This window comes from Rhinolophus ferrumequinum, chromosome 12 (assembly GCF_004115265.2).
Source record: "Rhinolophus ferrumequinum isolate MPI-CBG mRhiFer1 chromosome 12, mRhiFer1_v1.p, whole genome shotgun sequence".
In the NCBI taxonomy this organism is placed as follows: Eukaryota; Metazoa; Chordata; class Mammalia; order Chiroptera; family Rhinolophidae; genus Rhinolophus; species Rhinolophus ferrumequinum.
The window spans coordinates 41,226,158-41,240,214 of NC_046295.1; the positions used below are offsets into that span (position 1 = coordinate 41,226,158).

The 14,057-nt window shown below is 36.8% G+C and overlaps 1 protein-coding gene across 4 annotated transcripts in view; it reads left to right on the plus strand.

The window, feature by feature from the left end:
- Positions 1–14,057, plus strand: part of PCSK5 (proprotein convertase subtilisin/kexin type 5) — a 400,588-nt gene that overhangs the window by 205,360 nt on the left and 181,171 nt on the right. For all 4 annotated transcript variants that reach the window (XM_033123077.1, XM_033123075.1, XM_033123076.1 and 1 more), the window contains exon 10: positions 10,432–10,535. In XM_033123077.1, coding sequence (XP_032978968.1) covers positions 10,432–10,535 — 104 coding nt within the window. The remainder of the gene's footprint in view (positions 1–10,431; positions 10,536–14,057) is intronic.

Below are 14,057 nucleotides of genomic sequence, written 5' to 3' on the forward strand. Positions count from 1 at the left end.
AGAACCTGGTGAGTAAATAGTAAAGATTTTATAAATGGTGGTCCTCATAGGAAGACAAAGCTAGTATCCTGAAGTGGGTTTCTGTTTTCTGTCCTCCAAATCTATCATGTTGTCTTTTCTTGTCAACTCTTCATTATTTTCCTAAACAATACACAGGAAGTTCTTACACCTTCCACATCATTAACTCAATTTTCCACAATATCCAAATCTCTATCAGTTTACCTTGTCCAAAGCAAACTTTGCTTTTGCTAAGGACTCTATAGTCCTGTCTTTCTCTCACTTATATTTTGATATCTCAGCTTGATTTATTTATTGATTTATTTCTTTTTTCTTCACCATGTGTTCCATAGATTCCACATTATTGTTGTTTTTGTTCTCTACTGGCCTCTCTTTTTCTTTCTCTTGCCTTCTTTCTCCTGTCCCTTGTACTCTCCTCTTGTGTTTCTTTTCCCTTCTTCCTTCCTTTTTGCCTTTACTTTCATTCTTTTTTATTTGTTATTTTTATTCATTCTCAATGAGAAACTCTGGCTTTATAAACAGTGTGATACTGTTCCTGCTCCACTTAGCATCCAAACACAGACCTACTCAGATCTGCCTTTGAAGGAGGTGGGATGATGGGCACAAACCCCAGTCAATACCAGGATCTTAGAAAAGATCCCTCCAAAGTGAGTATGTTAGATGAGGACACGATCATTTCCTAACCTACCACCAAAACCGAACCTTACCAGGCAGTTCCTACAAGTATGGCTGACCTGATGCTCCCCTGTGGCCCCTCTAGCACAAGACAGTGGGTCAGAGCCAGGGCTCTGGCGTCAGACTGCCCATGGCCGATTTCAGCTCTTGTTCAGGCTGTGACCCTGAGCAAGCTCATTAACCCTTCTGTGCTTTAGTGGTCCTATTTTAATAGTAAAAGGAATAATAGTACCTGTTTCACAGGATTGTCATGAGAAATCAATGAAATATTGAAATAATGAATGTTAGAGTATTTTTCACAGTGTGCAGCACACAGTGAACACTCAATAAGTGCTATCTAATACTCTGTACTTTTAGACCTATGTCTTTTAGGAATTGTGTTCAGTAGCAAGAAAGTGTGACTGGTACAACAGGAAATCCACAAGTCAAGATGTTGGTTCAGAAGCTCAAAGCTAGCAAGTTCAAAGTCTACGTTACTCTCTTGATCTTTTCTTAATAGCTGCTGCAGTTCCAGCCCTCATATCCATATTTAGGTAAAAGGAGGAAGGAAAGAATGAAGGATGATTAGTCAATGCCTATAGCAGGAAAGCAAAGGCTGTCTCAAAAATGCCCAGAAGTGTCCCACTTATGTTTTATTAGTCAGAACACTATCTCTTGTGTACCCCTCACAATCAGGAAGTCTGGGCAAACATGATTTTGATGTCCCAACATATATAGTAGGAGAGACAATGAGAAATAAAGTTGGAATGTATCCCCTATTTCCTGCCATAGCCTCTGGGAGTTGAGACTCTGAAAACAGAACAGGAGAGATATCAGAGTTAATACTGGGCTGTCTTGAAAATAAAAAAGGAGTACCTGTCCAGTAGAGAATTATGTGCCTGCATTTTTAGCCCGTGAATATCTTGGATCTTTAATTCCGGAGACAGGGAAAAAAGGCTGAGGTTTTTTGGGTTTTTTGTTACTTCCCACCCCCTCTTCTTTCCTTTAGGTGACAAGCCAGCTTTGTTTTCTTAATGTAAAGTATAGCAAAGTTAAAAATTAATTTTCTCATTCCAGTCATATCAGCCATAGGGTTATTTGAAATACCTACAAAAATTTTGTAATAGATTTCTATTCATCTTAGTCAATCTTTTCCTTAGTGTGTATGTTTATGTGTAATTGTTTAAAAATAATTTTTGTTCCTTATTGATGTCTAATTATTAGAAAGACTGCTAGGAGTTGACATAACAAACCAGGAGTTTCTAAAATAAACACAGTTTCTAAAATAAACAGAATAATATTTACTTAAAATACTAGAATCCAAAATGCTTAGTGATTTTCATTAAAGTTTAAAATGAAAATTGAACATTGAAAATCCTTGCTTAAAAAATATACTTTGATAAGTCTGTAGAAAATCATTTTAAGTGTTTGTATTTAACTATAAAAAAGAAAAATGCTGTAAATTAATTTAGAATAATAATAATAACAGAGATGCAAGCAACAATTTTTGCTGCCTATCCAAGTGTTCAACGGTCTGCTTTTGAGGTGAAAACTATGCAAATCCCTGAACTGTGTAGAAGAGTTTCAAAAACATTTCCGTCTGGCAGTTCACTGAAGTGAATAAGTATGCTCGAAGTCCTTATTCTAATATTTGGTACTATAAAGAACTCCACTATCAAACCAAAGAACAGTTCACCATCCTCTATATCACATCAATGACCAGCCATGAAGAGAGAAGATCTGGCCACAAATAGAGAGGGTTTGTTACAATGGGTACAGACAGTTTCTTTCTCAGCCAGTCAGCTTTCCTCCTATGCCACTGGTTCTTTAAAACCAATCTTTTTGATAGATCTTAGTAGAATTATTGTTTCATTAAACAAAAATATACCAAGGTGTTAAAAATGCCATTTTGTTCATTTGTTACAGAAACTAAACAACATACTATTAAAATTTAGGAGCATAGAAGAAAACTTAGCTTAATTAAACAGCGATTCGTCAAAGGCTAGTATAAATTCCGAAAGTGGTCGAATTCTGAGATGACAGGTTGTTCATCTCGATAAATCCTAATGACGGTTGTCTTTGGGAGCCTGGGATGTGCCAGACATTTTATATCCATTACCTGACATTCTTGCAACCGCCACACAGAGCAAGTCTCCACCTTGTAGCTGAGAAAGCTGAATCACAGGGAGGTTCAGTAAATTGCCCAGTGTTACAGAACTAGGATGTCATGATTTACCTCAAGTCTTCCTGACTCCCATGTTTCCCTGAAAATAAGACCTCGCCAGACCATCAGCTCTAATGCATCTTCTGGAGCAAAACTTAATATTAGACCTGATCTTATAATGTAAGACCGGGTCTTATAATCTAATCTAATCTAATATAATGTAATATAATACAATATAATATGCGGTCTTATTTTAATATAAGACCCGGTATAATATAATATAATACCGGGTCTTATATAAGACCATGTCATATATAATATAATACCCAGTATAATATAATATAATATAATGTAATGTAATGTAATGTAATGTAATATAATATAATATAATATAATATAATATAATACTGGGGCTTATATAAGACTGGGTCTTTTAATAATTTTTGCTCCGAAAGATGCATTAGAGCTGATGGTCCGGCTAGGTCTTATTTTCAGGGAAACACGGTAACACACAATTTACACCATTCTCACGTGATTAGAGGCTATATTTATTATTGTTTTAAGAACAAATTTAAATTAAAAATGGAAACAATGGAGGTAACAATGTCTTCTTGCAGGATTCGGTCAGTTAGTTCAGAATTGCATATTTATTCATGCCAAGTGCTGGACAGCTTACAAAAAATTAGCAGAAAAAGGAGCAATGTCCTCCATCTTCTTGCCCAGACTTGCGTTTCTCAGCTTGACTGGGATAAGCTTAGAAAGGAAGCTCTCAGATTGTCACATTTTGTCTACTTCAAAAGATGGCAAAGTTTGGGTGTGGGGAGGGAAAATGAGGATCAGATTTAGATTCTAGGATGTGGCTTGCATAAAGAGAGAGAAGCTTTTAAAGTGGCCAGAATTTATGGTCTCAGGGTAATACTGTTGGAGGGAATTGAGTGCACAGAATAGCTGGTTGAAATTTTAATTATTATGAATTGATGTCAGTGCATGTGGTCTCAAGTTAGTGTACTTCTGTCTGACCATTCATCAGATTTGATTCCAAAAGAGTTTATGTGGCAAAATGTTTCAAGGAAATAATCATTGAGCTTGCAAAAAAAATATTACTTGTTTATAAGGCTGTTAAAACTTAATTGATGTCTTTTAGGTGTAATGACAAACCCTGCAGAGAAGCCAGGGTTTATAAAGGAAAGAAGACACTTCAATTTAAATGACAGAATTTTTCTTTGCAAATTAGGGGCTATCTTCTCTTAAGTCTGTTTAAGAGATCAAATTTCTGTACCTTTGGTTTATGTTAAATTCAGGGTATCAGTGATTGTTTTCCCAAGGGAGTGTAATAAAAATCTGATGTGCGTGGTCCTGAACCAATTTTTCTCTTTTATTTTATCTTCTTTGCTTTGGTTCAGGTGTGGATGGATCCTAAGTAGGTATCCAGGTGATACCAATACAAGTCACATTTCTAAATCTGGAGGTATTAACTCTGTTTTCTGGAACTTTTGAATTTTAGGCCTGGAACTTTGGAATTAATATAGAACACAAAACTAAACGAACACACTCCCATTAGCAATATACTCTTGCTCGCAGTGGGGCTGACAATCTGACAGTCCTTTTGGGGGCTTCATTAACTGCCAAAAAGAAGATTGGTTTCCTTTGTTGGATGGTTGGTATTTTATTCCTGAATCATCATTGGCATGCACTGGCTGCAGTCAGAATAATGTTTTTACCAATCTCAGCAGGCTTTAAACACTTTCTGCCTCATCTTTGTTGTTCCAGCTCATAATCAGTTCTTTTCCCATAAACATTGACTTATTTAACATTTGTACAATGATAATAATTTTCTGGCTGCTTGTTCTCATTCTGTTTTATTGTTCTCATTTCTTACAGTTCTTAAGAAACATATGAGGTGTGATCAAGCAATATGGTGAATGTTTAAATAAAAAAAATTATTACAGTAAAAGACACATTGCTCTTAATCCCCATCAATGTGTCTTACAGTAAAAGACACGCTGCTGTTATTTCTTTGAACACACTTATCCCATCGTTCTTGCCGCTTTCTGAAGCAGTTCTGGAAGTCCTTTTTCATGAGTGTCTTTAGTTCTGCTGTCGTGGCTTCCTTGATGTCCTGAATCATTTTAACTTTGGGGAAGAGGCAGAAGTCGCACAGTGCCAGATCCAGTGAATAAGGACACACCATAATGTTTATATTTGGCAGAAATTGCCTTATACCAAAAGTGATGTGTGACACGGAGTGTTGTCATGATGGAGGATGATTTATGGCGCACTTTAAAACACACCTTCTCTCAACCTAGCTCACACCCGACTGACTACACCAAACAAATCGAAACTTGTCACACACTTACTAAGGTTCCAGGCACCACTCCCCATGTTGAAGATCCCTGCCTTTCTGTCGGATGGCACTCGGCAGCAGCATTCACCGTATTTTGTGATCACACAGTGGAAAGGCTTCATATCACACATCACTTCTGGTATAGAGCAATTTCTGTCAAAAACATTACAATGTGTCCTCATCCACCTTATTCATCGGATCTGGCACCCTGAGACTTCTGGCTCTTCCCCAAAGTCAAAATGACCATGAAACGTAAACGTTTTGAATCGATTCAGGACATTGAGGCAGCCACGACAGCACAACTAAAGACACTCAAAAACAGGACTTCCAGAACTGCTTCAGAAAGTGGCAAGAACAATCGGATAAGTGTGTTCGAAGTGAGGGGGGTGTATATTGAGAGGGATTAATGGCAATATATCTTTTACTGTAATAAATTTTTTTAATTTAAACATTCACCATATTTTTTTTATCACACCTCATAAAAGGAAACTGGTTTTGTTGTCGATTTTTTGTTTAATATTTAAAGTTGGATTATTTGGCTGATTCCTCGTTCATCATGCAATTTCCTGGTGGGTTTGGTCCACATAATTGCTCAACACCACGTTAGATGGAGTCACTCTTATATTTAAAGAACATTGCCCAGTTTAGGAAACAGTTTTCATTATTGGGATTTCCTGTTGCTCCTGTTGTTTATAAATTCTCTTTCTGTACTAAGATGTGTATGTGTTGTCCTGTTTCTCAGTTTCCCCTTAAATGGTTATATGATAAATCTATCTGAGGGTTGGGGAGAAGGTTAGTTCTTTTTTCATTTAATAAATGCAGGTGAGTGAGTCACTCAAGATTCAAAATTAGTCCTTATTTTTAAGGACCATGAAATACAGATTTATTTCAAACACATGTGCAGAATTATCTGGGAAAACTCTTGGGGAGAGAATTGTTTTAAAATTTAAGCACAAGAAGTTGCACTTAAAGGCCCAACAAGAAGCACTACATAAAATTTTTCTCTTGGGATATGTCCTACTTCTTCTAAACCTACTGTTGGGCCCATGAAATACTGTGCACTGCTGAGGACAAAAATGTAATACCAACACCAGGTAGTGATAGTGTCATTAATTATCCTGTTTTTGCAGCTGGAAACTAGAAATGTTTGGGATGAGGTTCAGCTGGGATTCCCTGACTGGAGAAGAGTTACCTAACCAGGCTGTAAACCCCATCAAAGTGTGAGCATGTCAGGCAATGTGACAAGTTCATAAAAATAGTGTTAAGAAAAAAATTGAATAATGTTATGACATTACATAACTATGAAATATTATATTATAAACATAATATAATTTTCCTAGTTTTATATCTTTCTGTTTATCTTTGATAGAGTGTGCCCATGTTAGGCTTCTGGAATCTTAAAATGAAATTAAGACTCAAGAATCTCCTGTGCTGTGGTAAATAAATATCAGCCAGCTGTGTTGAGAGAGACAGTGAGGGTACAAAAATTGTGTCACCGTGAGGACATGATATGACACACCTGACTTCCTGATCCACTTGTCAAAGAATCACCTATCAAAACACTGTGTGTATATCTATTTTTACCTTTGTGGGTCTATCTGGAATTGGTGTTAATTAGTGATTGATAGCACACATTCTGCAGCCAAGTGCAGCCGTTTGAATTGTAGCTCTACCACTAACTACCTGTATGTACTTGAGTTACTGTGTGTAACTCAACACCTCAATTATGTTATCTATGAAATGGTAGTAAAAATATTATCTATGCCATACAATTTTTCAGATTACACAATAATCATGTTTATACAACATGCAGTGCCTGACCCTGGCCAAGTGCTTACTAAATGTTGGTTATTATTACAAGGCCATTAAAGGATGCAAAACTTCGTAACAGGAAAAGGTTACATATACAGGACTCACCAGAGGATCACGTATATTTTATTGCTTAAAAAGTCATACATAGCTAGCCACATCTTGCAGGCATTTATAGATGCTACCGTTTTCGTGTATATTGTTATTTAAGGGTATTTGTCAATAATTCCAAGAAGAAACCTGAGAGATGTGTGGCATAACTGCATGTGGTGTATTTGGGGCAATGGTCACCAGGCTCAGGGTTGAGCAAAACTACTCTTTTTCTCCAGGTTGGTTAGATTTTCAGCCTCTTGATTATTGCTTGCCCCCAAAGCTGTTGATCCTCAGTCTTCCTGTTCTTAGAGATGAGAGGGGTCTTGGTTTTCAGGGGCCAGTGAAGTGTCGGTCCGGGGTATTTGTCAGAAGGGGTTAGGTTTTAGGGAGTCCTAAACTACCATTGTGAACTGCAGAGCGCTAGCACAGGGCATTCAGTCTTCCTTCCTCTGCTTTCACGCTGTACATGGTTTACCAGATGTCTAATAGTTTGCCTTCTTCACATTTAATCATCTTTGTCAGGATAAATACCAACAGATCATAAAATGTGAATGAGACTTCCTCACCAATAAAAGTTCTCTCAGGATACTAGCAAATTCACCTATGGCTGTTTCCTGATCTCATTTGTTATCCTCCTACAGGTAGAAAAACCACTGGTTCAATATAGGAAACCACTGGTTTCCTATATTCCCATTTTATTTTGGTGAAAATCAGGATTTTGAAATTAAATTATTTCTGAACTTGTACATTATCAAACGTCAGAGTAAAATTATCCGAATGCCTCCTTTCCATGTGTAATTCTAATTTCCTGAAGCTAATTTCTTCCTTCTAATTACAAGCACTCCAAGAAGAACTAGTTTTTGTAACTCAGCATGAGAGCAGCTAACTTATTTTTTCAGGCTGAGTTGAATGCAGGAGGCTTCCCAAATCTACCTGAATACAACTGCTGAAGGTAAAAAATAAATGTTCCCTGTTCTGTTACTATTATTATATTTTCGTGCTAAGGTTCCCAATAGTCAAAACCTTGCCCTTGATATTTCTGAAGGAATCTTGCCCCCACATGATAGGTAACATGGAAAACTTGTTTCTCTTCTTTTTTCTTTTTTTTTCTTTTCCCCAAAGGGTAAGATTTAAAATATGGAAGTTTTAACTGTGTGTTACATGTTATTTTTAAGTCACTAGGTTGGTTTAGAGATATTGATCAAATCCCAGTATACTTTTAGGTATCTTGCCATTTGCTCATGAAAAAAACAAACATTTTTCCAGGCTTCTGCTTTACCATAAGTAAGTGGCTGGATGTCTTTCCAGACTGAGCTGCTGTTGTTATTGTTGTTGTTTTTGCTGTTGCTTTTGTCCCTCATTCAATAACTACACTGGGAAAGAGAAAGGAGATTAGCATCACATGTCAGGCAGAGCTAGAACATCTTATGTTGCGACTAACATTCAGAATTACCCCTTGGCTCATTGCCTGATTTTCCTCACAGTAGTGCATTGAGTCTACTGAATTGTTATGTGGATTCAGTATCAGGCAGCAAAGGGCCACATCATGCTATTTGTTTTAGAAGCAAAACTTTCCTGCCTCCTGGGATCTATCTCTTTCATGAAAATTTCGTGCCTTATTAGGTTCTATATTGGTTTCTAATGAAGGTTGTATCAAAACAAAACAAAAATGATTATGTTTTCATTGTTCTTATATTTAAAAAATTTACGTGGATGGGTTTTAATTTCCTCAGTGTTAAGTTCTTTTGTTAATGAAACCTTACAAAATAGTCAAGATCCAGTCTTGCCCCCTCTGAAAATGAGAGTAATAGCTCCCCTTTCGTTTTTAATTTGAGGTCATAACAAATAAGTATCAGAACTCTCTAGTACTATAACTGTCTCCATTTTCAACCACCAAGTAGGATCTACAGCTTGTAATTTTGCAAAACTTTGCTCATAATTTTTTACTATCTACCACTTCTTCGTGGCTTAGTATGTGCAAGGCACTAGGTTAAGTACTTAGTAGTACTTTGATTCATTCAATACAATGACGTAAAGTAGATATTAGTATCCGTAATTTAAGTGGGGAAACTGATTTTTGAGAACTCAATTTCACATAGGTAGAAAATGAAAGTGCTGGAATCTGATCACTGGGCCCCTTCTCATTAGATGACCATCCATAAAAACATGTATATGGTGATTGCGATGGGGGAAATGTAGTATAAAGTGAAGTAATGTGCAACTCCATCATTGAAAATTAGCTTCAATTAAGATAGGTACCAGGTTCTCCCTCCGCCTAGAAGATGCCACTGTTGATCCATGAGCATATGTCAGGACATAGAGATGACCACATGGCCCATCACACTTCAAGGAAGGTAGTGAGTCATTGTCTCCCCTCCCCCAAATTTTGACCCATCCTTTGCAAATACCCTTCTAAAATTAATGTGGCAAACAAGAAAAGAAAAATCACTACACAAGCTGTGTGGTAATTGCCATTTCTTCAAGAAAAAGATTGTCACACCTCACATTCAAAACTAAATTCAATAAGTATCCTATCAGAATTTCATGCATGCACTGATTCAAATGCCTTCCGGTATATGCATATACTTTGAAAAAGAACAAAAGTCTGTGTATATGTATTTGGATTTGTTTTCTGTGTTTTGATTAACATTGCAGTTCTCCGGTGAAAGTATCGCCTGTCCAATAGTTTGTTTGTGCTCTTCAGAGCTAACAACCACAAGAAATAGATTCCCAATAAATAACTATTTATTGCAAATCAAGAATACTCCCATAGCTGTGTTTGCCTTGGAGCCCAGCTTTGGGCCCTGTACAATATTCTCTTCTTTTATGAAACTGAAAATGGGGATTCAGTTTGAGTTGAGACTTTTTCCATACACTCCACACACACGTAGAATGTTAAACGTTACTAAGTTCTTTGTTAAATTACAAATCAATTGCCTGTCTATACAGCTGAACAAGGGATGTTCCAGAGGACTTCAGGTTTGACTTTAGCTTATTGTAATTTTCTGAGGATGATGCAAACTCTTACACAAAGGGCCCAAATTGGGAGCCATTTTGTTGAGGAAACTGGAAACCCTCACCCTTTTAAAGCCTAAATTACACTGACAAATATCATATTATTTCTTAAAGTTAAGGTTACATTTTCTGCCTCCCTCAGACTAATGTCACTTCTCCATGTTGAGAACAAGAGCGGCATTTGGCATTTGTTTATCTCAAACCCAAATCGCTGACCCTTTGTTTTTAGTACTTTGCCATTTTGCTTTCGCTTTTTTAATTTGCTTGTGACTCTCTGCTTCCCCCATCTTTTTTTTTTTTTTGGTACAATGATTCTTACCTTGTCTTTCCCCAGTCCGTTTCTGACCTGGAGAGACGTGCAGCATGTTATTGTCAGGACTTCCCGTGCAGGACATTTGAACGCTAATGACTGGAAAACCAATGCTGCTGGTTTTAAGGGTGAGAACTTCTTTCATATTCTGTCACAGGCAAAATATTTTTATTTTTTCCCCCCCATTTTAAATGGAGAGCAGGAAATAGAACCTCTCAAAAGAAACTTTAAATTTTGTGCTGTCACACAAAGAACTTGATCTTTTAGTAAATAAAAGGCAGATTCTTTTTTTTTTTTTTAATTAAAGCAATACATATAAGGCAGATTTCCTTGGCTTCCCACAGCATGTCAATTTCTTAAAAGACAACCGACTTCCAACTATAGTCGACCTATGGGGCTCCTAATTATTTTATTTGCTGCCATTGATTATCTGAGTGCTATTTGTAACAATGTATTTAAAATTTTCTCATCTTCTATAGTGATTACCTTTACTTGCATAATACCTGTTTATTGTTTACTTGAGTGTATCACTGTTAGTTTCCAGGCCATGCTTTCTATACATTTTGGTTTGTTTTTTTTTTAACTTCCACAAACAGAAAAACAGGCATACTTTTAAGACATTATATAAATTAAAAGTTCTTATGAAGCTTTATAATGTGCAGTCTTTAAAATTGTGCATAATATTTAAGTGCTGACTATTTTTCCCATGATTGATAGAGATTATCGTTTCCGCAAACTGTCTAACTGTAGCCATTTTGTTTGTTGTCATTCATAATATATGTTATAATAAAAGAAAATAATTATATAAAACAGATGTCCTAAAGTTTAGTATATTTACTCAGGTTTCAGATGATCTAAATTTTTATCCATTAATTTAAGTTACAACAAAAATTCCCTTCTGTCTTATCTGCAGACTTAAATTTACTTCCAAATAATCTTAGTATCATTACATATTCCTATGAATGAAAAATGACATCTCATAGAATAGAGAATATCTACTTGAAAATTGAGGTTCTGGTCTTCAGATCATTGGTTATATGATGAATAATCCTGGGCAAATCATTTAATTTTTCTGGGCCTCAACTTAAACATTTTAGATGTTGAATTATATTATCTAAATATGATAGCTTACGTACGATTTTAATATATCTTTAGTGAATAATACTCAATGTGTGCAGATATTCATGCTGGGAATATAAAATGTAATTTAAAAAATTATTTGCAAAAAGCTTATTATAGTCTCATGCTTAGCAAAAACCTATAATATACCAGGTAACCAACACCATATAAAATAGTTTTTGATTAACATCTTTACCAAAAGACTTCCCCCATTTTTAGAACAAGAATATCCCTCTGCTTTTGAGTATTATCAAATTCATTTCCATGCTCATAAACTATCTGACACAGCAGTGTTCAATAAACTTTTAATCTGAAGAGTTGTAAATACTTGTCGAGATCACATTTTCTGAAGCCCGAATCAAGACACTAGGTCCTAAAACAGTAATTGTTACGTGTGGCACGAAAAATATATTTGAAATTTCAGTTGTTCTAGAAAATCCAGGATGTAATTTGCTGTATGTATGTTTCAGTTTGATTAGCTTCCACGTGCTCCCAACTCCCACTATATAAATCCATGAGGCTGGAGGGTGGGGCTTGGGGGAAAAAAGGGACCAAAACATAACCTTAGCTGGTTCAACGCTGCAATGAACTTCGTAGCAGAAGGTTCACAGACTAAGTACATTGACCTCCATGAAGCTGAGGAATCAACTTTAGACCAAATAAAAGTCTTAGTTTTACTTACTCCTTTTTGGCAACTTAGAAAGAGCAAATGGTTCTAATAAAAAACACAGCTCTTCTGAAAACCTCTGTTGGTTTTGGAGAGAGGGAAACAGAGGATTTAGACTAAGTCGCCAGATCCAAACCTGATTCTGAAGGGGGCTGCACACTGCTTCTGGCAAGGAGGAAAGAGCATTTTACTATTGCACGTGGCAATATTTAGTATAATATTTCACTCTTCTCTTAGATTGCTGCCAAGAGTAACAATTAAAGTTCCCTTTTTCATAGATGAATTACCCTGAACAGTTTGGACTCCCAGAGGAATTGTTTTGTAATTTTGTTGATGGCAAGCCCCATATTTTATCTAAACATGATCATAATAAGAAGAATTTTTTAAAAAATGAAAATTTCTTTCCTACTCTAAGCATTACCATTCCCTCCCCAGTGTCCTACAAATAAAAGTGATTAAGGCGAAGGCTAGCAGTAGAAGCAGCGTGCTTTGGGGAAGGAGAGAATGCAGGTCACTGGGACTGGAGAAAGATGGGCTTTTTATGAAATAAGAACTGAACGAACAAAAAATAGTGAATTCTTGGAAGAGGTTCATGCAATGATTGCTCAGCAAGAGCCCGTATTTTAAATTAGGGCAACTGGCTTTTGCAGGCCTTCCTTAGCAGGAACGCATGGCCAAACATTTCTCCTTAGACAGAAGAAAACAGAAGTTGCCTGCAAACAGAAGCATGTGGCCACGGGTGCTCACCCTCTTCCCATGCAACATGGTTCTAATGCTGAGTGGGATGAATGCATGAAATGGATTTGAAAACACTTGTGCTTCCCTGGGCTTGTTTTTGCGTCCTAATGTTGAGCAATTTAACTTGTTTGAAGAGTGTTTTATTTAAAAAAAAAAAAAAGAAAATAATTTCCCAAATTGCTTGGTACGTACTCTTCTGTAATGGGAATGTCAGTATCATCATCAGGATTTCCTTCTCATCAGGTAAAGCAGAAGCAGCTCAGAATAGCAACAAATCAGGTTTGGGGTCTCGCCATCCATTGACTTAAGAACCTTAACTTCAAAGAAGCTAACTAACATCCTAAAGAACAATCTCTCACCAAATCCTGCCAAGTCCATTTCACACAAAGTTCTTAACATTTCTTCAGACATACCCATATTCAGTACATCGTAGTCAGAGAACACAGCCAGATGATCTAGTCCCGGGATGTCCAAACTGCGGCCCGCGGGCCAACTGCAGCTCGCAATCCATTGTTAATTGGCGCAGCAAATTCGAAAAATATATTTAGTTTACTTAAATAAACCAGATGAGGCAATACATACTTCACCTTGAGTGAGTGGCCCGGCTGTTTGTATATTTTACCGCATTTGGCCCTTGGTGAAAACTGTTGAAAAAAGTTTGAACACCCCTGCTCTAGACTGATGTGGGTCTCTCCTCAAGGTAGACTTGCTCCACTCTTACCCACATGGATTATGGACCTGGGAAGTGGAAGAGATTCCCTCCAGAAGCAGCTACTGGCTTCCTGTTGACAAGCATGGACAGGTTCCCATTCAGGGTAGGAGGTTGGCCTTGAAAAAGTGAGGAGTGTGTCTCTGCAGATTCAGCCACATCTTTCTCGAAGCACGGGATTACCTGGAGTTGCATATGATGAGCTGGGTGCAGAGAACTTCCTTCTGCTTTCTCTGTGCTTTTGTTATAGTAGCACTCTGTAAGTGATCCTGTAGTGAGATGAGTTCACAGTGAAGGGAGCCCGGAGATGAAAGCCACTCATCAACAGTTTTGTGCTAACGGTACCTTAATTTTTAACAATTTTAATTGAACTAAGATCATTCTATCCTGCTGCTTCTTAAATGATAATAATCATCT